The sequence below is a fragment of the Cervus elaphus genome, chromosome 17, assembly GCF_910594005.1.
Source record: "Cervus elaphus chromosome 17, mCerEla1.1, whole genome shotgun sequence".
In the NCBI taxonomy this organism is placed as follows: domain Eukaryota; kingdom Metazoa; phylum Chordata; class Mammalia; order Artiodactyla; family Cervidae; genus Cervus; species Cervus elaphus.
In genome coordinates this window covers 11,167,900-11,193,078 of record NC_057831.1, presented here as the reverse complement: position 1 = coordinate 11,193,078, position 25,179 = coordinate 11,167,900, and the positions used below count along the sequence as shown (strand labels likewise).

Sequence of the window (25,179 nt, the reverse complement as noted above, 5' to 3'; positions counted from 1 at the left end):
CTTCCCTGGTAGCTCAGCTGGTAAAGAATCCACTTGCAATGTAGGAGACCCTGGTTCGATACCTGGGTTGGGAAGATCCACTGGAGAAGGGATGGTATCCGATTCTAGCAGAATTTTTCGTATTTGTTAAACTCAGTTTCTGCGTGAATTAGGCCTTAGCTTCTGGGTTATAAAAAGATCTCTATAAAGTATCAGTCAGTCTCATACTTCTTAGAAATAAGTCATGTTAAATAGCATGCTTTAATATATTATGAGACAGTAGCTGCTAAAATGGGCTGCATGAAACCCTGAATTATATGTGATGCTGAAAATACATGCCTATTAAGTCTCTGAATCATTTACTATTTTACTCTTTTTCCCCCCCCCCACTGGTGATTACACAGGAGACCTATACCTTTTCCAAAATAATGCTTTAATTAATACTCATGGAGAATTCTCTCCTGGAGAAAATGCAGTGTAGACCCAATTACTCTTTGAAATGCATGATTCTTCTTACTTGATTGTATCTGCATAGTGTGATGCTCTAAGACTACCTAGAGGTTATATTTCTTCAGTTCTGCATAGTAGTAATGAGCATTTAAATCACTTTAATTCTTTCATATTTGCATATATTCAAACCTGGGAGGAGAAACAAAACTAAAGCATTAGAAATGTGAAATTAATGATTTTAATTAAAACATTTTGCAGTCCTCATACTAAAGCCTGGTATTATGATTATTATTCCTTCTACAGATGAATTCTCCCTACATTTTAAAGAGCTGGTATTACTTCAAAAACCACTCAAAAAGACTAGATTATATACCTTCACTACTAGAAGGAGATAATGAAAATATTTAAATAACACATAAAGAAAATAAATATATGGACATGCATGTTTATGGTGGTAAAAAATTAGTGAAGCAGAAGTACTGGAATTATATTTCTTATAACAAAGTCTATGAAAACAAAGCCTGCTATTTGAATGTAAAAACTGAAAACTGGTATAGGTTATGTAAGAAGAAAAAGTTCTTAAAACTTAGATAAAAGTTTTACAGGTAAAACCTTATGGCTCTATGGCAATAGTCTTGATGAATAGCTTTTCAGTTCTGTGAACAAAAGGAGTTATTAGCGGACAGATGGTTGTGTTCTACACTTCCAGTTATAAGTCACATGTTACCTCTGATTTCCCACAGAAACCACTCTGGCTAACAGCAAACACACACAGAGAAATATTCATTCGTAAAAAAATTTGGATTATCTAATATTTCCAGTGCACATTATTTTAAGATCATTTGTTACACTGTGTTTGATTCTTATTACTATTCTGTTTCATTTTCTAAAGCTATAGGCTTCGAAAATCTGGCTTGGAACACTCAAAAGACTGCAGACATAAGAGTGAATCTTCATTGGTAACCAACGGGATTATTCTGCTAGTTCATTCAGTAAAGATTTAACTAAATTTTCAATGCATGTATATCTTAATATCATATGACAGTTATTTTTAAAAATTTTGAAATTGTTTTTGGCAGCCTTGGATGTTTACCAGCATACCTCAGTGGACCACCTTCCAAAGTCAATTAAATCACAGCATATTGCCTGAGAACTGCATCTCATGAGCTGCTTATGCCCAGGTGCTATTTCTTTCTTCATTTCTGGAATAAATCTCAAAAGAGAATGTTACCATCACTCGGTATACATTTCTGGTTCTCTCTCATTCCCATTACCTATAATGTTCAGCCTACGTGTCTCTTCCTTTTCAGATGTCACTCATCTGTCATAACTTCCCTGAAGGCTCCCTCCTCTAAAAAACCTCTACGCATTCTCCTCAGAAAGTGGAATTTCCTCCTGTGAGCCACCATGTCACATTGTATGTCCCCTGTTGGTTCATTTATCATAATCTTGACTCTATCATAATTGGTTTTATACTTAACCATTACTACTCAAGTTGTATCTCTTAATAAAACTCATTGACATCACTTTCATGGCTAAGTTAGACACGGCTGAGCAACTAAACTGACATCACTTTCATAGCTCAGTTGGTAAGCAATCCACCTGCAATGCAGGAGACCTTGGTTAGATTCCTGGGTCAGGAAGATCTGCTAGAGAAGAGATAGGCTATCCACTCCAGTATTCTTGAGCTTCCCTTGTAGCTCAGCTGGTAAAGAATCCGCTGCAATGCGTGAGACCTGGATTCGATCCCTGGGTTGGGAAGATCCCCTGGAGAAGGGAAAAGCTACCCACTCCAGTATTCTGGCCTGGAGAATTTGAGGGACTGTAGGGTTCATGGGGATCCAGGGTCAAACACTACTGAGCAACTTTCACTTTCACATCACTTTTCACTGGGTGGGCACAAATACAGTCTAAGGTAATAATCTATATACACTTGATGTGCATCTATTTAAAATGTTTATGATATTGTGAACAATATAAACCAATTAGTTTTCAAATATAGGCATAGTCATTACTCTGACACTTTAAAAAAACTGTTACAATAGTATTGACTGTCATTGGTGAATTTATATTTTATTGCTGTTATAACAAATTACCACAAAGTTAGTGAAATGAAGAAAAAAAATAGTTTAAGGAAGTTCAAAAAGACCAGGGTGCCTAAAGCAGAAGGTAAGCAAGGAGAAGAGATCATTTCAAATTGAAGATGCATATTAATATATACAAATAAAGATGTCAGATCAGAATTTCATATGACAAGTCTGGGCTTTTAAGGAGAGTCAGCAATGGAAATAGACCCAGCAAAGGGTTGATAGTACAAGCACTGAGACAGTATGGAGAAGCCAGTGAGGTAAAATAAGAAACAGGAGAGGGTCATGTCTGGAAAGCCAAGTGCAAAAGGGTTTCAGTACGGCTGTATTGATGTAGGTGGCTAACCAAAAAACTTAAGGGGATTTTAAAAATAAACTTACCTGTTGTTTGATGAGGTAGAGAAGAACCTTTATTTCTGTTGGTTCATTAATGGAAGTAAAATGTAAGTGGGGAATGATTTTTTAAAAGAGCCTTTCTATCAGTTACAATTGTTGTGTTCACACCTAATGCAAGAGTGTATATTTTCAAGTAGCTTTTCCAAACCATTTGTCTCAACGCAAAGCCTTTTTTCTCTTTATAGTCATATTTGAACATTTTAGTGTTCAGTCATAAGTATACTTCATATACTTCATACTTCAGTCATAAGCATAACTGGCACAAATAAGTTTGGAAGTAAACATAACTCGGTACTTGGTGGAAGCAGATATGTAAGGTTAGTGGATATGAAAGTACAGCCTACTAAGTGCCCTGTGAGTTGTGACTGTCACATTATTTTACAGAAAGAATGGAGAGCGTCAGTGAAATGAGTAGGTAGGTAAAGGGTATGAGGAATTCAATACATGCCAAAATGTTAAATGAATATATTGGGCATTACAGGATACTTTAAAACAATTACAGCTAACTCATCACCTAAACTTGTAAAGTAAATCAAGTGGCAGTTAAAATGTGTTCTTAAAAGGCAGTCTCTTTATCCATTCATCTGTTGATGAACTTTTAGGTTGCTTCCATGTCTGTCTATTGTAAATAGTGCTGCAATGAACACAGGGGTGCATGTGTCTTTTTGAATTATGTTTTTCTCAGGATATATGCCCAGTAGTTGGATCGCTGGGTCATTTGGTAGTTCTGTTTCTAGCTTAAGGAATCCGTGTACTGGCTATGTCAATCTACATCCCCACCAGCAGTGGGAGGGCTCCTTTTGCTCCACACCCTTTCTAGCATTTATTACTTGTGGATTTTTTTTTTTTTTTTCGGATGATGGCCATTCTGACTATGTGAAGTGACACGCTGTAGTTCTGATCTGCATTTCTCTAATAATTAGTAATGTTGAGCATCTTTTTCATATGCCTCTTGGCCATCTGTATGTCTTCTTTGGAGAAATGTCGATACAGTTTTTCTGTCCATTTTTTGATGGGGTTGTTTTTTGGATAGTTTCACGAGCTGTTTACTCAGCCATAAAAAGGAATGAAATTGGGCCACTTGTAGAGATGTGGGGGACATAGTCTGTCATACAGAGGGAAGTAAGTCAGAAAGATAAAAATGAATATCATATATTAACACATATGTGGAATCTTGAAACACGGTAAACTCAAAACGACTTAAAGACTTAAAAATATGACATGGCACCATAAAACTCCTAAAAGATAGTATAGACAAAATATTCTCTGAAATAAATAGTACCAATGTTTGCTTAGGTCATTCTCCCAAGGCAATGGAAATAAAAGCAAAAATAAACAAATGGGACCTAATTAAACTTAAAAGCTTTTGCACAGCAAAGGAAACCATAAGCAAATAGAAAAAGGCAACGCATGGGGAAAAAAATGTTTGCAAACAATGCAATTGGTAAGGAATTAATCTCCAAAATATACAAATAGCTCAGTCAAAAATGGGGAGACATTTCTATGAAGAAGGTGGCCAACAAGCACATAAAAAGATGCTCAAGCACTAATTATTAGAGAAATGCAAATCAAAACTACGATGAGGTACCACCTCACACCAGAATGGACATTATTAGAAAGTCTATGACTCAGAAATACTGGAAAGAGTGTGGAGAAAAGGAAACCCTCCTGCACTGCTGATGGCAATGTAAATTAGTACAGCTACTATGAAAAGTAGTATGAAGATTACTTAAAATCTAAAAATAGAGTTGCCATATTATCCAGCAATCCCACTCCTGGGTATATATTTTGAGATAACTTTAATTTGAAAAGACAAATGCACTCCATTGTTCACAGCAGCATTATTTACAATAACCAAGACATGGAAAAAGTCTAAGTGTCTACCTAGATGTCCATCAACAGATGAATGGACAAAGAGGATTTGAAACACAGTGGAATACTATTTAACCCTTTACAAAGAAGGGAATAATGCCATTCGCACCACCATTGATGGACCTAGAGATGATCACACTAAGTAAGTCAGAAAGACAAATGCCATGTAATATCACATATATGTGGGATCTAAAATATGACAAAAATGGGCTTATGAAACAGAGATTCACAAAAACAGAAAACTAGCTTATGGTGATCAAATGGGAAAGGCGGTGGGGAAGGGGAAAATTAGGAGTTTGGGATTAGCAGATGCAAACTAGTATATATAAGATAAACAAGGTCGTACTGTATAGCACATGGAAATATATTTAATATCCTATAGTATACCATAATGAAAAAGAATATATATGAACGGAATCACTTTGCTGTATACCAGAAACTAACACCACATTGTAAATTCTCTATACTTCAATAAAATATGTTCAACAGAAGAATTAGGTAAATTGCCCAAGTCTGAGTAACAAGGCAGAGAAACATAGCCAGTATTTGAACACAAAGATGTAGAGCCCAAATTCAAAGATTTTTTTCTATAAAATCTCTCTATATTAAATATAAATTTCACTTTAACATGAAATAATCTTAATTTTTTATGATTTGAAGATCTTATTTTGAATCAGGTTTAACATATTAAAGAATATATTAAATGACACAGTATTTCTAATGAATCACCTCTGTGGAGTGCAGTGTTCCATAGGCAACAAAGTCAGGTATTTGGCATGTATTAATGACTTTATTTTCTAATCTACTTCTATTAAATTACTTTCAGACATAAGTAATTTCATACTTTACACTTATAAAAATGTAACTCATTTTTTTAAAGTTGGTACTATTTTTTTTTAAATTAAATTGCTATGCCACTACCATTTGATAAAGTTTTTAACTGCAGACCAAAATGAATTGATAGCAGTTAGCAAGGAGAAAATCAACAAAGTAGAAAAAAAAAACTATAAAGAATTTTAATCATGGGCAAACACATTTTCATTAAGAAAGTCATTATATTATAAAGAATTCTTTTTAATTTTCTTCTGCAAGATTTTCAAAGAACACTGAAGGTCATATGAAAATGTAGACTATGTTCTTACATTTTTAATAAAAATTCATTTCAAACCCACTTCAAAAACCATGTTTCTTTCTAATATAGCTCACATTTGTCCTGTAATTTCCCACTTTTCTTTTTTCTATGTTCTAATGCTCTTCTTTACTCTTTTCATTTGATTATTGTGAGCTAGTGCTACAGTACCAATGCAGTTAAGCAAAATTCATCCTATTTCTTTAAGACTTTGTTTTCAATCTACCATAACTAGAGATTTATTTCTTTATAGTTTCAGTGATATAATCTATGTTTAAAGTATATACTGACTGTGATGATGGCTTCATGTATATGTAATTATATCAAGGCTTATTAGCATATGCCCCATGCTCAAATATGTCCTTGTTCCATTTTTAATCCCTCCCTCCTGCCCTCCTCCTCACACTATTCCCACAGACAACTGATCTCCTTTCTGTCATACTAGTTTTCATGTTCTAGGATTTATGTAAACAGAATAAGAGTGTCTTACCTATTTCCTTCAGCAGAATGATTTTGAGAATCATCTGTGTCCCATGTCATAGTCTGTATCAAGATTTCATTGCTTTTTACTGCTTAGTAGTATCTAATGGTATGGATATATCACAGTTTGTTTATTCATTCACATACCAATTAACAGGTAAGGCAGCTCTACTTTCTGATAGAAAACAGGTATTATGAAAATTTATATGAGTTTGTGTATGGACATGCACTTTCTAATTTCTTGGTTAAATACCTAAGAACTAGTGGTTTGGTCATATAATGGACATATACTTTTTAAAAAATTAATTATTTTAATTGGAGGCTAGTTACTTTACAATATTGTAGTGGTTTTGCCATACACTGACATGAATCAGCCATGGATGTACATGTGTTCCCCATCCTGAAGCCCCCTCCCCTCCTCCTTCCCCATCCCATCCCTCTGGGTCGTCCCAGTGCACCAGCCCTGAGCACTTGTCTCATGCATCGAACCTGGACTGGCGATCTGTTTCACATATGATAATATACATATTTCAATGCTATTCTCAAATCATCCCACCTTGGCCTTCTCCCACAGAGTCTAAAAGACTATTCTTTACATCTGTGTCTCTTTTGCTGTCTCGCATATAGGGTCATTGTTACCATCTTTCTAAACTCCTTATACTTAGGGCTTGGCACCCCACTCCAGTACTCTCTCCTGGAAAATCCCATGGATGGAGGAGCCTGGTAGGCTGCAGTCCATGGGGTTGCGAAGAGTCAGACACTACTGAGTGACTTCACTTTCACTTTTCACTTTTATGCATTGGAGAAGGAAATGGCAACCCACTCCAGTGTTCTTGCCTGGAGAATTCCAGGAGTGGGGGGAGCCTGGTGGGCTGCCGTCGATGGGGTCGCACAGAAGTCGGTCACGACTGAAGCGACTTAGCAGCAGCAGCAGCGCTTCCCTGGTTGCTCAGAGGTTAAAGCATCTGCCTGGAATGCGGGAGACCTGGGTTCAATCCCTGAGTTGGGAAGATCCCCTGGAGAAGGAAATGGCTACCCACTCCAGTACTCTTGCCTGGAGAATTCCAGGAGTGGGGGGAGCCTGGTAGGCTGCAGTCCATGGGGTCGCAAAGAGTCGGACACGACTGAGTGACTTCACTTTCCGAAAGACTTCATAGTCCAAAAAACTGTTGTTTACATCTGTGTCTCTTTTGCTGTCTCACATATAGGGTCATCGTTACCATCTTTCTAAATTCCATATATTTAACTAAATTCCATATGCACTTAACTTTTTAAAGAAAATGACACTTCGTTAGAAAGATTATCGAGGATTTCACAAACTAGCTAATTCTACAATGGCTTACCTAAGAAACAATAAGGGGAAAGAGAGACAGAACTAAGGAAAAGGGGTGAGGTGGGGAAAGATAATGTGACTGAGAGAGAAGGTCATAGGGAGCGACAAAGAGGCAGAGTGTTTAAATATGAGTGGGGAGAATAGGTGGCTATACAAAAATATAAAATTATATATGCTTAAATGGTGAGGTATAATCAGAATAACACATTTTCAAAATAGCATTAAATCTTAGTAATAACATACAAGATTAGGCACATTCAAGGCAAGCTCAGGCACATTCAAGGTAGTACAGTCATAGACATAACCCTAGTAATAATTAAGGTATAATTGAAATCCATCAACACAGATCAGGGAGACCATTCCTAAAAATACCACAGTATTTGCTATTATTTTCTCCCAATCTGAGGGCTGTCTTTTCACCTTACTTATAGTTTCCTTTGTAGTGCAAAAGCTTTTAAGTTTCATTAGGTCCCATTTGTTTAGTTTTGCTTTTATTTCCAATATTCTGGGAGGTGGGTCATAGAGGATCTTGCTGTGATTTATGTCGGAGAGTGTTTTGCCTATGTTCTCCTCTAGGAGTTTTATAGTTTCTGGTCTTACATTTAGATCTTTAATCCATTTTGAGTTTATTTTTGTGTATGGTGTTAGAAAGTGTTCTAGTTTCATTCTTTTACAAGTGGTTGACCAGTTATCCCAGCACCACTTGTTAAAGAGGTTGTCTTTTTTCCATTGTATATCCTTGCCTCCTTTGTCAAAGATAAGGTGTCCATAGGTCCGTGGATTTATCTCTGGGCTTTCTATTCTGTTCCATTGATCTATATTTCTGTCTTTGTGCCAGTACCATACTGTCTTGATGACTGTGGCTTTGTAGTAGAGTCTGAAGTCAGGCAGGTTGATTCCTCCAGTTCCATTCTTCTTTCTCAAGATTACTTTGGCTACTCGAGGTTTTTTGTATTTCCATACAAATTGTGAAATTCTTTCGTCTAGTTCTGTGAAAAATACCGTTGGTAACTTGATAGGGATTGCATTGAATCTATAGATTGCTTTAGGTAGAATAGCCATTTTGACCATATTGATTCTTCCAATCCATGAACACGGTATGTTTCTCCATCTGTTTGTGTCCTCTTTGATTTCTTTCATCAGTGTTTTATAGTTTTCTATGTATAGGTCTTTTGTTTCTTTAGGTAGATATACTCCTAAGTATTTTATTCTTTTTGTTGCAATGGTGAATGGTATTGTTTCTTTAATTTCTCTTTCTGTTTTTTCATTGTTAGTATATAGGAATGCAAGGGATTTCTGTGTGTTAATTTTATATCCTGCAACTTTACTATATTCATTGATTAGCTCTAGTAATTTTCTGGTAGAGTCTTTAGGGTTTTCTATGTAGAGGATCATGTCATCTGCAAACAGACAAAGGATTAATCTCAAAAATATACAAGCAACTCCTGCAGCTCAATTCCAGAAAAATAAATGACCCAATCAAAACATGGGCCAAAGAACTAAACAGACATTTCTCCAAAGAAGAGATACAGATGGCTAACAAACACATGAAAAGATGCTCAACATCACTCATTATTAGAGAAATGCAAATCAAAACCACAATGAGGTACCATTACATGCCAGTCAGGATGGCTGCTATCCAAAAGTCTACAGGCAATAAATGCTGGAGAGGGTGTGGAGAAAAGGGAACCCTCTTACACTGTTGGTGGGAATGCAAACTAGTACAGCCGCTATGGAAAACAGTGTGGAGATTTCTTAAAAAACTGGAAATAGAACTGCCATATGACCCAGCAATCCCACTTCTGGGCATACACACTGAGGAAACCAGATCTGAAAGAGACACGTGCACCCCAATGTTCATCGCAGCACTGTTTATAATAGCCAGGACACGGAAGCAACCTAGATGCCCATCAGCAGATGAATGGATAAGGAAGCTGTGGTACATATACACCATGGAATATTACTCAGCCGTTAAAAAGAATTCATTTGAACCAGTCCTAATGAGATGGATGAAACTGGAGCCCATTATACAGAGTGAAGTAAGCCAGAAAGATAAAGAACATTACAGCATACTAACACATATATATGGAATTTAGAAAGATGGTAACGATAACCCTATATGCAAAACGGAAAAAGAGACACAGAAATACAGAACAGACTTTTGAACTCTGTGGGAGAATGTGAGGGTGGGATATTTCAAAAGAACAGCATGTATACTGTTTATGGTGAAACAGATCACCAGCCCAGGTGGGATGCATGAGACAAGTGCTCGGGCTTGGTGCACTGGGAAGACCCAGAGGAATTGGGTGGAGAGGGAGGTGGGAGGGGGCCCGGGATGGGGAATACGTGTAAATCTATGGCTGATTCATATCAATGTATGACAAAAAATGAATAAATAAATAAATAAATAAAAATTAAAAAAATAATAATAAAAATAAAAAAAAAAATTTTCAAAATGAAAAAAAAAATACCCAATTAAAGTTGAACAGAACATAAGAACAAAAATAAAAAATAAAAAATAAAAAAAAATAAAAATACCACAGTAAATCAGACAAAAGAAAATGAATTTCTATGCTGAGTGGATGGGAGAGTCATAAACGCTTTAAGTAACTTTAAATGCCAGACTGGACAACAGTATCAAGCTTATAGTAGGTGGGGCAGGAAGCACAGCAGCATCCTCAGAACACAGCTGTCCATGGGGGTCCACGCTTGCATCAGAAGCACTGGGCTGCCTTAACTGTTCTTATACTTGGCCCTTGTGCCAGTGGGATTGCTCACTGACTGCATAAATGCTACAGGAAAAGATACAACTTCTCATGACTTTGATGTAGCCATTTGGGTACAAGCAAGCTAATTTCACTCTAGCTGCCTTCTTTTGGTTCTCTAATCACTTATATATTAGATGGCCAAAGACACTTTATAGCAAATTATTTCAGATTAAATGTGGCCAAGCTGACAAAATGGGAAGACCGTAAGTTCACCTCCTGCTCCCATGGGCACTCTAAAATTATAGTGATTTATAGAGCAACTAACTATGAGAACAACATGAAGGTGAATAGAAAAGCTTTTCCAGAACTAAAAAAGGAACTACAATGAAACAGGGAGGAGAAGCAGCAGAGATCTGGTATAGTCAAGATCCACATCCCCAGGTAGGTGACACAGAAATGGGAAGATACAATTGCAGAAGTTCTCCTCAAGGAGCAAATGAGCCAATCCCCATTTCAGGCTCCCCAGCCCAAGGGTCGTGGACCAAGACGCACCCCTAGAATACTTGGCTTTGGAGGTCACCTGTGGTCATGTGCGGGAGAACTAGAGGGCAGTAGGAAATGGGGCTCAGCTCTTCAAGGACACTTGCAAATTCTCACACATCCAAAACCTACTCTAAGACAATGTGAAGTGTTCAGTCCATCTCCTACATACGAACCTTCAAGTTGAAAACTTTCAAAGATGTGAATGTGCATTCTGTCAAAGTCAGGCGTGAATGAAATTGCAGCTTGCCCTCCATCTCCTATAGATGATGATCCTTCAGCTTTACCATCACCCACCTCCTCTCTCCCCTCCAGTCAGTAACTCTTCTTACCTGTTCACTTGATGCCAGGGCCTGTATGCCAGCTATTGTACTGATAGTGTGCAATATAAGACACAAGATAATGTACTGTAAGAATGTTTTATTTTTCATGTTTTTTAATGTATTATTTGTGTGAAAAGTATTGTAAACCTACTACAGCACAGTACTATATAGCTGATTGGATCAGTTGGGTACCCAGGCTAACTTCCTTGGACTTAAATTGGAACAGAACTCATTCATGCATAGGGGAATTATTGTACTATCAGTCAATTCTATGGGTCTTAGAACTTATTTGAAGCTATAATAACTGAAAATTTTCCTAAACTGGGAAAGGAAACAGACACCTAATTCCAGAAAACCAAATAAACCCAAACAGGTTCACACTATAGTTAAAAATGGGAGGGGAAAAAAAAAAGAGTATTAAAAGTGGCAAGGGAAAAGCATACAGGGGAACTCCCATAGATTGACTTTGCAGGAGAATTCTACAGAAGGCAGTGGTATCATATATTTAAAGTGAAGAAAGGAAGGAAAAACATACAACCACGAATATGCTACCCAGCAAAGCTTTCATTCAGATTTGAATCAGAAAACAAATTTTTACAGAAAAGTGAAAACTAAGACTCAAGCATGACAACACCAGCTTTATAGGAAATGACAAAAGGAATTCTCTAAGCAGAAAAGACCACGACTAGAAATATGAAAATGACTAAAGGGAAAATCTCAATGGCAAAGATGTGCTAAAGGTTGTAAATCAACCATGTATAAAGCTAGCAGGAAGGTTTAAAAGGAGAAAGTAGTAAAATCATCTATATTCATGATAAGTAGTTAAAGGATTCATACAACAGATGTAAAATATGTGAAAAACATTAAAAAAAGTTGGTGTGTTAAAAATGCATGAATGGCTAAAAGATGATGCAGTATATATATATATATATATAATAAAATATCACTCACCATATAAAAGAGTGAAATCTTGCAATTTGCCATGAAGGATACTGATAATTCTTTATCTGAATTTTAATGAAGCTGTGAGTGACATACAGATCTGTAATGTTTATATAATTTTAGACAAAAAAAACAAATTATGCATTAAAATTTATAATACACAAATATCATCTCTCTCTCTCTCTCTCTCTCTCTCTCTATATATATATATATATATATATATATATATATATATATATATATATGTAAGAAAATCAATGGCATTTTTTACTTATAAGTGAAGCAAAAGTTTAATTCTTTTATTTAAACAGGAGTCACTTTCTATATATTAAATACTATACTATTCCTTACCCTGCACTTTAAATATATATAGGAAAATAAGATGAATCTATTTTCTGAGTTGTAAATAATATATTTTTGCTTATTAGAAAATATAATTTTAATGTGAATTATAACATGTTAAACTTCCTGCAAAAGACAATGTATTTTGTTTTTAAACATATTTTTATGAAATTCAGGTACTATAAGTTTAAATTAAGAATTTCATGGTCATAAATCATGATTTCTATACAGCATAACGCATTACCATCAGTAGAAATGTTAGGGGAAGCGCACTGACTGAAACCACCCACCTGGCCATGCTCTCTAGTAACTATTTTCATGAGTTGTTTTACAACAGAAGGTCCTGGTAAGGAATATGGAACTAATAAGCCACCACTAACTGAAAGAGTTCGGGAAAGATCAAAAGGAGATACTGCCTGTCTGTCCACCTCCCAGAATCCCTCTCTAGCATCTATCTTGGCTGAGCAGTGCATGCACCACCAGGAAGGACTCTGAGTCAGAATGATTGGGCAGAGACAACCTGGAAACTAATCCCATCACCATAAAACTGGAGACTGGGAGCTACCTGGCAGAGCAATTCTCCTGGGCTATCTTACCCTGCTGCTCTCCGCCCAGGTGCCTACTTCTAATAAAGTCTCTTGCTTTGCCAGCACGTGTCTCCTCGGACAGTTCTTTTCTGAGTGTCAGACAAGAGCCTGCTCTTGAGGTCCTGGAGGAGGTCCCCCTTCCTACAACAATTGGTGACAACGAAGGGACCCCCCACCATTTTTAGTGGGGCTGACATCCAGACTGCTTGAGGTACTCCAAGACCAGCTTATCTGCTGACGGATCTGACCGAGCTGCTGCAACTAGGACCCATTTTTCCCTAGTCTGGCCAGTGTGCCCTGACCAGTTAAGGAACAAGAGAATTTTGTTGACCCTTTTTATCTCACCCCTCTTTTCAACCTATCCAATCCTAGTTTTTCCCATCCCCTGTTCCTGGATGCAGGAATCTGGTCAAAGGGTCTCAGCCTGAGCTGAGGATTGGAGACTGATCACCTCCTCTTGGCAGAGAACTTGAATTTTGGTTCTGGTAGGGCTGAGTTTCAGTTCTCCCTTCTCTGGAGGCCCAGGGAAAAGTCCTGTAATGCCTGGGTATCTGCAGGTGGCAGGAGATGTCTTTAAGGCCACCCGTTTTTCTCTTTCTCTCCCCGACTCTTAGACCACTTGTCTCTGCCCACCCCTTCTCTCTCAACCTGGCCTCTTTTTCTCTCTTTGAAGACCCAAGGTATTTCCCTTCACTCTGTCTGTCGATACTTGGACCAGAAGTTCTGGGTCTTTGTAAGAGATTTTCTGAGAGGCTATGCTCTCTGCTCCCCATCAATTGTGCTTTCTGTTCTTGGGGAGATAATTGGGCGTTAGAAGCCCTCCATCAGGTGCCCTGTTTCTATAAATTCAGCCATTTAATTGAACATTTGGCTGAGTGCTTCCACGTGGAAGTGATTGACGGGGTTTAGTATAGTCATACCTGATCTTGGGTAAAAATTAACACCCTACACATATGCTTAGGGGTTAATTTACCTTTCAGGACCAGTCCTACAGCCCCGTTGATTGTGCTTACTACTGAACATTTCCTTTGGCACATACACAATCAAGCAATTTGGGAACAAGACAGAGCTTACAATCTCTCTAAAGTCAGATATAGGAGCATCCACCCCAGTACTGGTCCCCTGGGAACGAAATATAAACTACACCACCGTTAAAATGGGAAATAAGCCTAGCTTCCCCTTAGACACCCCGCTGGGTTGTCTTTTGGCCCACTAGGAGAGACACCAATTGGAAGGGCTAAAGAAGAAAAATCTTCTCAAATACTGTACTCGATACTGGCCTACTTACTCCCTGGGAGGAGGGGAAAAGTTACCCCAGTCAGGATCACTTGGATTCAACACCATTTTACAGCCCAGTCTATACTGTAAACGCGAGGGTAAATACAAGGAGGTTCCCTATGCCCAGGCCTTTATGGCCCTCTACCAGGATTCCGAAAAAAAGAGAAAATATAAGCTTGAAAATTTTGATAAATGCTCTTTAAAGTCCTTTTGGCAAGGTCTGAAACAGAAGATCCCCTTGACCCCCCTCCACTCTAGCAGAGAGGTCACAGGGAAAGGAAGTTCAGACACACCTGGAAGTCATGAGGCTAGGCCCGGAAGTCATGGGATCTGAAGGGAAGTCACAATCGCTTCTGCTCCTCCTCCAAAGTCATGGGATCTGATGGGAAGTCACTTACAATGGCCTCTGCTCCTCCTCCACATGTCCCTTCCCCCATGGGGTTATAATCAGGAAGTAGGCTTTGTCCTCTGCAGAAGGAAAGGTCATCCTCAGACAAAATCTGCTCCTTAAGAGAAGTACCCAATAGGGATGGGGTAACTATGTGTGTTCATGTTCTATGTCTATGTAAGACATTACCCAATGTAGGGAGCAATTGGGTTCATATTCTGCTGCTGCTGCTAAGAACCCCCAAAAATTTAGGGATAAATTTGAGAGTCTTAGCCTTAGCTTCTCCCTCACTTGGAGGGATATAATGGTCATCCTCACCTGGTATGATGAAGAAAAGGCTAGAACCCTAGATCAGGCTAGAAAAGTGGCTGTTGAAAGACAGTGGGTGAATGTCAGTCTGGCCCCTGCTGAAGAGGCAATCCCCTCTATAGAGCCAGACTGGGATCCAAATACAAGGGCAGGAAAGGAATCCTTAAGACACCTCACTATTTGCCTACTACAGGGAATGACCTGAGGTGTCCAAAAAGTCGTTAATTATAATAAGATAAAAGAGGTTACAAAGGGATAGAATGAAAATTCAGCTCTTTTTTTGGGAAGACTCACAGAGGCCTTTAAAAACTTTACCCAGGCAGATCTAAAAAGTATGGAAGGAAGTGCCCTGTTGACCCATTCCTTCATAACCCAGGCATAAGGAGGAAATTACAAAACCTAGGAAAAGGACCAGAGACCCCAATCTCCGATCTGGTGGAGGAGGCAAATTGGGTGCTTTTGAACAGGGACCAGGAGGAGGAAGCCAAAAGGGATCAAAAGGAAGCCTGAAAGATGGGAGAATAAAGAGGCAGACCCAGGCCTTGGCCCAACAACAGGCTAAAATCCTGGCCTTGATTCATCCCGCCACTATGTGAGCATCATGGGGAGAGCAATGAAGCAAAAAGGATCTTAAAAATCCATCGCGGCTGAGATGCACCCAGTGTGCCTACTGCAGCGAGGATGCGCTTTGGAAAAGGGAATGTCCATATCACCCTAAGGGAAGGCATATGGAGACCCCTACACCTGCTCCCTCTGAGTCAGTCCTGGGCGACCAGGACTGACAGTGTCCAGCGGCTGGAGAAACCCCCGAGATTGGTGAGATCCAGATCACTCCTCTCGACCACTGGGTGACTCTACAATTAGAAGGAAAAGATGTGAACTTTCTTTTAGTCATGGGGGCTGCCCTCTCTGTTCTTCCTTTCCAATTAGGACCTTTAGACTCCCAGACTAAAATGGTGATGGGGTAGATGGAAAACCCCAAAGCCGAAATGTTACTAAGCCCCTCCATTGTAAGGTGGGCAATTGACAAGGAGCCCACCTATTATACATCCCTGGTTGCCCTGCTCCCCTAGTGGGGAAAGACCTTCTTTGCCACCTCCAGACCAGAATGACTTGGGGACAGCTAGAAGTCGATAATTTCTTTTTCCTAGTGTCTGAATATTTGCAGTCAGATGTAGAAAAGGAGGAATCCATCCCTTTCTTAGATGAGGTCAGTCCCCAGGCATGAGATGTCTCAAGCCCTGGTCTAGCCATAAATGTTCCACCAGTGAAGATTCTTCTGAGGTCAAATGCTCCCTACCCCTGGAAAAGGCAATATCCATTAAAATCAGAAGCACTTGAGGGCCTTAGACCATTAGTTAACAAATACCAAGATACTGGAATTCTAATCACCTGTGAGTCTCCCTGCAATACTCCAATCTTGTCTGTTAAAAAACCAGATGGATCTTATCAATTCATCCAGGATCTAAGAGCTGTTGATGGAGCTGTGGTTCCCATCCACCCTATAGTCCCAAACCCGTATACCCTACTATACCCAAGTCCCAGGAAATGCTAAGGACTTCTCAGTCTTGGACCATAAGGATGCTTTCTTTTGCATTCCTCTCCATCCTGAATCCCACAAACTCTTTGCCTTTGAGTGGTGGGACCTGGGAACAAGGCAGACCATATGAGTTTGCTGGACTCTACTTACCACAAGGGTTTAGGGACAGCCCTCATATTTTTGGGACTTCCTTGGGGCAAGAACTAAGGGAATTAACTTTAACAAACAGTAATCTAATACAGTATGTGGATGACTTGCTCAAAGCTAGTCCAGATTTTACCAGCTCTCAAATGGATACTATTAAAACTCTAAATTTCCTGTATGGAAAGGGTCATCAAGTATCGCCCAAGAAAGCTCAGATTAGCTTAACCCAAGTAAAATACCTTGGATTTATAATTATGGAAGGAAAAAGAATGCTCAACTCCCAGAGGAAATCCCTTATCTTAAACACCCTGTACCCCCAAACAAAAAAACAGCTTAGGGGATTTTTAAGAATGATTGGATTTTGCAGGATCTGGATTCCTAATTATGGCAATCTGACCCAACCCCTATATGAAAAGTTAAGGGGTAAAGAGGAAGAGCCACTTGACTGGGATGAGACCTGCAAGGTTGCCTTTAATGCCCTAAAAGAGTCTATCACTACAGCCCCAGCTTTAGGTCTCCCAAACCTGGAAAAGCCTTTCAGGGTTTATGTTTCTTAAAGGACAGGAACTGCTCTTGGGATGCTAGGACAAATGATGGGGCGTGTATTACAACCCCTGAATTACCTCTCAAAACAACTAGATGAGGTGGCCAGAGGGTGGCCCACTTGCCTCCGGGCAGTAGCGGCCACCACTCTTATGGTTAAAGAGGCATCTAAGCCTAGCCTGGGTCAGCCACCACAGTATATATGCCTCACCAGCTGCAAGAAGTCTTGGAAACTAAAGGGGAGAGGTGGATGACAGGGGGAAGCATCATCCAATACCAAGCCCTCCTCCTTGACACTCCAGAAATAAAGTTGAGGGTCTGTCTGACTTTAAATCCAGCCACCTAATGGCCAGATCCCCCTACTTACACTTTAGATCACCAATGCATGCACATCATAGATGAGTTATACTTATTCTCGCCTGGACCTATCAGAGACACCTTTATCTGACCCAGAGGAAGAATAGTACACAGATGGCAGTAGTTTTGCAGAAAAAGGAGAGAAGAAAGCAGGGTATGCTGTAGTGAGCCTAGAAGAAACTAAGGAAAGTGGGTCTCTTTCCTCAGACACCTCAGCCCAGAAAGCTGAACTTTTTGCCCTGACAAGAGCTTTGGAATTAGAGGAAGGAAAGAGGATTAATGCATATATGAACTCTAAGTATGCTTTCTTCATCCTGCATGCCCATGCAGCAATTTGGAAGGAAAGAGGGATGCTCAGTGCTCAAAGCTCTCCTTTTAAACACAAAGAGCTCATCTCAGCCTCCTGGAGGCAGTCAAACTTCCTGCTAAATTAGCTGTCATCCACTGCAAGGGTCACCAAAAGGGGCAAGAAGAGGAGGCCCAGGGAAATAGGAAAGCTGATCAGAAGGCAAAAGGAGCTGCTAGGGGAGCTAACCCTGTCACTGCTATCTGCCCCCCTTTCCCCAAGGAAACCCTGACTCCAGATTATACCCCAGAGGAACATTCCCAATATGCTGAACAAGGCTGGGAGATTGGGTCACATGGGTGGTTTCAGACTGATCAGCCCCAAATAACACTCCCTGACTCTCAGGTTTGGAAAATTACTATATCCTTACATAAAAGTACCCATTTTGGAAGAGATAATCTGAAAACCTTGCTCAAGCCTATTCTCTACCATCCCCAGTTGGCTAAGGTTGTTAGATCACACAGAATTGTGATACCTGTCTAAGAAATAATCCCAAAACCAGACCCTTGCCACCTTCTCTAATTAAGCCTGTCCAAGGATCATACCCAGGAGAAGAATGACAGGTGGATTTTACAGCCATGCCAAAGACCCAAGGGTTTTCTTATTTGCTAGTCTTTATTGACACGTTCACAGGATGGATTGAAGCATTCCTTAATAGGAGAGAAAAAGCTACAGAAGTCTGTAAAGCTCCGCTGAAGGAGATGGTACCTAGGTTTGGGCTGCCTTGATCACCAGAGTGACAATGGGCCCTCATTTACAGCCACAATATCCCAGAACCTGGCCACATGCTTAAGAATCAAATACAGCCTCCACTCATCCTGGCAGCCTCAAGCCTCAGGAAAGGTAGAGAGAGTCAACCAGACTCTTAAAAGGGTTCTGGCCAAACTATGTCAAGAAACACATAATAAGTGGATCCATATGCTACCCATAGCCCTCATGAGGGTACGGGCAGCTCCCACGTGGCCACTGTTATTAAACCTTTATGAAATGATGTATGGACGTACATTCTTAACTTCTGATTTGTTTTTTGATGAGGACACGAATACACTCCTAAAACATATAATTGACCTGGGAAGGTTTCAACAAGAATTCCAACAATGTGGAGAACAGATCCTCCCTAGACCACAGGAAGGCTTGAAAAATCCCCAAGTAGAGTCGGGGGACCAAGTATTAGTAAAGACCTAGCAAGAAAAAGGGAGTCCAAGCCAGCTGTCTGAGAAATGGACAGGGCCATATAAGGTTGTCCTAGTAACCTCAACTGCTGTAAAAATGAAGGGTCTATCTGCCTGGGTCCACAATTCTAGAATAAAACTCTATGGGCTACAGGAGGGGGAGACGGGGACTGAGACTCCAAAACCAGAGGACAACTATTTCTGTGAACCTATTGAAGACCTCAGACTCTTGTTCAGGTGGAGCCCCATCAAATCTCCCTCAGATAAGTAAAATGCATCCTATGATGTTCCTCCTCTTCCTAATCATGTCTCCCTGTATGGCTATTAATCTCTCCCTGAACGATGCATATATGCTTGCAAACCACACTGCTTCTTGATTCAGCCTAACCAGCCCTTGCTGGATCTGCATTAATGGCAGAAGTTGGGGGTATGTCTAACCTATCCCAGGGTATCAGTGGCCCACCCTTCCAGCCCATCCACATGCTGTCACCCAGTGCACCCCATCTGGTCACAGTATGGCCTTTTGGGAAAAAGGGGGGGGGAAAACTTCATGCCTTGGTATCAACAACAACTGTCTATATTTACTCCCATGATAACATCTGCAATCCCACCTGAGCCCTTAATTTCTCTCTTGACTAACATTCCCCAAGTGACCTTCCCTATCTGTCTAAAAAGCGACTCCCTAACAGGGGCATCAGTGGGAAATCTGGACAACTCATGATGTGGGGTAACCCTCACTGTTGAAACTGATGGAGAAAACCGGGATCTAGAAACTTCTCTAGGGTATTACGATTTAGCCCAAAGTCTGGGAACTAGAAGTTCTGGCAGAACTGACACTACCTATCCCCAAGTGTGAGGCTCTCCTCGTATGCTATTAACCAGTCTCAAAAATCACCAAAAAACCACACCCATTCATCCTAGTTTCTAAACTAGGCAGACAACTCTGACCCCTGTTATTCCCTTGTAGGAGTACCCACCCCTGAAAACCTAACCCTATTGTGGGAGCCTAAATGAAATCAAAACCAAAAATCAAAAATCAAAAAAAATGAAGACAAAACCCAGGATGCCTCACAACACTTGAATCCCTAAATGCCCTCACTGCTGCCAGTTTTGCAGCAAGTGGTGTGACAGTCTCCTCCCAGCTACTAAAAGACTGTCCCTGTTCCATTATGCCATGTTCAGTTGTAAGGCAGATGGAAATCCTGCTCCTCTTTGGCAAACCCGTTTTGCTGCCCAGCTTAAACCCAGTCATGGTGTCTATTTCATATGTGGGGATGAAGCTTATTTATCCCTACCACCTTTTTGGTCAGGAACTTGCTCCCTAGGGTAGGTCATGCCCCACATAGATCTGGCCTGGAATAATACCTCCTTGCCTTTACCAGTATACACCCACCAGAGGATACATCATGCGGTAGTACTTACCCCTCTTTTCCTGGCATTAGGACTGACTACTGGTTTTACAGGAGCTGCCATGGGGGGAACTTCTTTACATAAATTTCAGCAGCTTTCTACCGACACATAGAAAAAATGGCGAGGACCCTCCAACACTTACAAACCCAGTTAGACTTCCTAGCTGCAATAGTCCTACAAAATCGTTGGGCCCCAGAGTTACTGACTGCAGGACAAGGGGGCACTTGCCTCTATCTAAAGGATGAATGCTGCTTTTATTATAACCAGTCGGGGCAGGTCCAAGAAGATATCAAGGGGCTTTTGGAACAGGCCACAAAGATCCAGGATTTGAGTTCAACAGATGTATGGAGTTCTCCTTCCATCCCTTCTTGGCTCCTACTGGTTATGGGTCCAGTGATAACTATCTTATTAGGCCTCCTATTTGGCCCCTGTATCCTCCAACTCCTTACAATGTTTATCTCCAGCAGACTCCAGCAGTTCCAAGCCAAATTGATGTTACTACAAGGGTGGAAGCTGGTTTCAGATGTAGAACACCCCAACTTAGATCAGGTAGAAAGAGACTTCTGCTCTGCTAGGCAAGCCTACACCCATGCACAGCAGGAAGAAGTTACAGAAGAAAGAGACCTCCACCCCAATTCCCAAGAAGTATCTTGAGTATGAAGTCTCTCAGCAGGGAGTTGTTAGGGGAAGCACACAGACTGAAACCGCCCACCTGGTTTCCATGAGTTGTTTTATGACAGGAGGTCCTGGTAAGGAATATGGGACTAATCAGCGACCACCAACCAGAAGAGTTCAGGAAAGGTCAAAAGGAAATGCCACGTGTCCATCCACCTCCCAGAATCCCTCTCGCTAGCATCCATCTTGGCTGAGCGATGCATGCGCCACCAGGAAGGACTCTGAGTCAGATTGATTGGCCAAAGACCACCCGGAAACTAATCCCATCACCATAAAACTGGAGACTGAGAGCCACATGGCAGAGCAGTTCTCCTGGGTCCCCTTATGTTACTGCTCTCTGCCCGGGTGCCTACTTCCAATAAAGTCTCTTGCTTTGTCGGCACATGTGTCCTCGGACAATTCTTTCCCGAGTGTTAGACAAGAGCCTGCTCTTGGGGCCCTGGAGGGCACCCCCACCTTCCTACAATAGAAATATAACTATTAAAAGACAGTAGAGAAGTGAAAACTATTATATATTTTCTCCATTCTAATGGATTAGAAGTGTTTCTAAGAAGAAACCACTGAGCTTCAAATTATCCTTAAAATGCCTGATTCAGTGCTTAAAAATTAAACTGTATTTGGGGTATTTTCAAAATTGTAAAAAAGAACAGTAGTACAATAAACTCCTTTATCTTCTACACCGATCCACAACTTTTTAACATTTTTCTACTCTGCTTTACCATTTTATACATCTGTCTGCTTTCTCTCTCATACATGGGCACTCATATATGTATATAATTATATATTTTCTTTCTCCTGTTTTATATTCTAAATAGATGCATCAAAAATAATATGACTAGATCAAGATGAACTATAAAAAGTTTAAGTAACTTACAGCATTCAAGAAACAGTGATAACAAAAGAAGATATAAAATAAGAGAAAATATTGCAATTGAAAGAAAATATTGAAATATTTCAAAATTTTGAAAAGTACTAACATATCAATGATGATATTAAATGTAAATTGTATCGATCAAAAAAAGTGATTGGCAGAGTAACCGTATTAACCTGACCAACCATATGCTGCTTATTCTCACTTCAAAAGCAGTACATAGGTGGCTTTAAAGTAGAGAAAAAAAGATATGTGTTTGCAGCAAACAACAGGGCCTAAAGTACATGGAGAAAAACCTGATAGAACTGAAAAGAGAATAGGAGTTTTGACAACGCTTACCTCAACAGCTGATAGAAATATCAGATATTACATTTAAAATAAATAACTGAGACGAAATGGAACAATTCCTCAAATACAAAGTACGTAATTCAATTAAGATGAAAATGAAGAATTGAAATGACCCTATGACCATCCAAGAAGTTGAATTTGTAATTTAAATTTATCTTCATCCAAAAATATCTTATATGCCAGAGTATTCAAACGTAATCTAAATATTCTGTATCCTGACTATATCAATGTCAATATCCTGTAACAATGTACTGTAATTTTGCAATGTGTGACCATTAGGAGAAAGTGAATAAAAGATACATGTGACGAATTAAATTTTAACTTCAAGTGGATAAACAATTATTTTTTTTTTAAATTACAAACTAAATGAAACTCAAAGTTCACTTCTTCAGTCACAGTATCTGTATTTCAAGCACTTAATAGCCACATATATGCTACTTAGAGCTGCCATAATCAACTATCAAAAATTCTGTTAGAGGTAAAGAGTTGTACTATTGAACCGGTGTATTTTTAGATCTAATAAAAGCCTTTTTTAACTTCCATTTTAGTCAGTGGAAGTTTACAGTTAATGAAGTGTTGTCATTAAGTGAAAATTCTTAAAACTATAAGTTCCCTTCATTTTAATCTAGGACATATGATTCCTGAACTCTCACAGAAATTTTCTATTATATTAACCTTATTAACTTTTGCTTCACCAGGCATATAATTTTCAATCCATTAATCAATTAAGCAAATAGGCAGTTAATACATTTTCTAAAACACTTTTTAAAATACTAACAACAGAGTATTAAAAAGCTAAATTTTATGAGCAGTGGTAAAAATATACTTTATCTACATGGATAAAGAATCAAATATTTACAGTGCTCTCATGCATCAGTTATTTTATATAGTTTTTAAATTCTTGTGTGTAAGTTAACTAAAGCCAACAGTTTAATTTCATATAAAAATGTGAAAGCTCAATTTCAGAGACATCAAATAAGATATACAAACTGACTGATTAATAAAATGCAATATTTTCTTCAAATAAAAACAAAAGTATAAATAGTTCAAGTATGTTTAGAAATATTGGGAATTTTTGAAGTAAAAGCAGTCTCCATTATTTTCAGATTTTAAAAATAAATATTTTCCAAATTGTTTTATATTCCTAGTTAATTTAGTTTAAACCTAGGCTGAATAGTTTTCACCATTAGTTGATTACATTTTGAAAGTTCATAATGAAAAGCCAGACCACCTGATCTTCCTCTTGAGCAATCTGTATGCAGATCAGGAAGTAACGGTTAGAACTGGTCATGGAAAAAAAAAAAAAAAAACTGGTCATGGAACAACAGACTGGTTCCAAATAGGAAAAGGAGTACGTCAAGGCTGTATATTGTCACCCTGCTTATTTAACTTATATGCAGAGTACGTCATGAGAAATGCTGGGCTGGAGGAAGCACAAGCTGGAATCAAGATTGCCAGGAGAAATATCAATAATCTCAGATACACAGATGACACCACCCTTTGGCAGAAAGTGAAGAAGAACTAAAGAGCCTCTTGATGAAAGTGAAAGAGGAGAGTGAAAAAGTTGGCTTAAATCTCAACATTCAGAAAACTAAGATCATGGCATCTGGGACCATCACTTCATGGCAAATAGATGGGGAAACAGTGGCAACAGTGGCTGACTTTACTTTGGGGGCTCCAAAATCACTGCAGATGGTGACTGCAGCCATGAAATTAAAAGACGCTTACTCCTTGGAAGGAGTCATGACCAACCTAGACAGCATATTAAAAAGCAGAGACATTACTTTGTCAACAAAGGTCCATCTAGTCAAGGCTATAGTTTTTCCAGTAGTCATGTATGGATGTGAGAGGTGGACTATAAAGAAAGCTGAGTGCCAAAAAATTGATGCTTTTGAACTGTGGTGTTGGAAAAGACTTGAGAGTCCCTTGGACTGCAAGGAGATCTAACCGGTCCATCCTAAAGGAAATCGGTCCTGAATATTCATTGGAAGGACTGATGTTGAAGCTGAAACTCCAATACTTTGGCCACCTGATGCGAAGAGCTGAATCATTTGAAAAGACCCTGATGCTGGGAAAGACTGAAGGCAGGAGAAGAAGGGGACAACAGAGGATGAGATGATTTGATGGCACCACCGACCCAATGGACATGAGTTTGGGTATACTCCGGGAATTGGTGATGGACAGGGAGGCCTGGCGTGCTGTGGTCCATGGGGTTGCAAAGGTCGGACACGACTGAGCGACTGAACTGAACTGAATGAAAAGCTAAGGAGGTTTTAGGGATTTGGAATGTATACATATATATAAGGCTTCCCTTGTGGCTCAGCTGGTAAAGAATCTGCCTACAATCCAGGAGACCTGGGTTCTATCCCTGGGCTGGAAAGATCCCCTGGAGAAGGGAAAGGCTACCCACTCCTGTATTCTGGCCTAGAGCATTCCAGCTACTTTCGCTTTTACATTTTATATATATATATACACACACACACACATATATATATATATATATTATCCTTATACATTTGTCTATGGACATTGTGCTTAATCACTCAGTCGTGTCTGACTCTTTGTGACCCCATGGACTCTAATCATGGGGATTCTTCAGGCAAGAATACTGGAATGGGTTACCATGCCCT

The 25,179-nt window shown here is 39.5% G+C and overlaps 1 protein-coding gene across 7 annotated transcripts in view; it reads right to left on the bottom strand.

Annotated features, from left to right (window-relative positions):
• The window catches only part of LOC122673531 (collagen alpha-1(III) chain-like), a 237,549-nt gene that overhangs the window by 44,321 nt on the left and 168,049 nt on the right, over positions 1-25,179 (bottom strand). The window contains exon 4 of one of the 7 annotated variants that reach the window (XM_043871418.1): positions 9,079-9,126. The exons of 5 other annotated variants lie outside the window; for them this stretch is intronic. In XM_043871418.1, the coding sequence (XP_043727353.1) occupies positions 9,118-9,126 (9 nt within the window). In that variant the 3' untranslated portion in view covers positions 9,079-9,117. Of the gene's footprint in view, positions 1-9,078; positions 9,127-14,844; positions 14,915-25,179 lie in introns of those variants that run through there. One more of the 7 variants, XM_043871417.1, reaches the window with a different exon arrangement.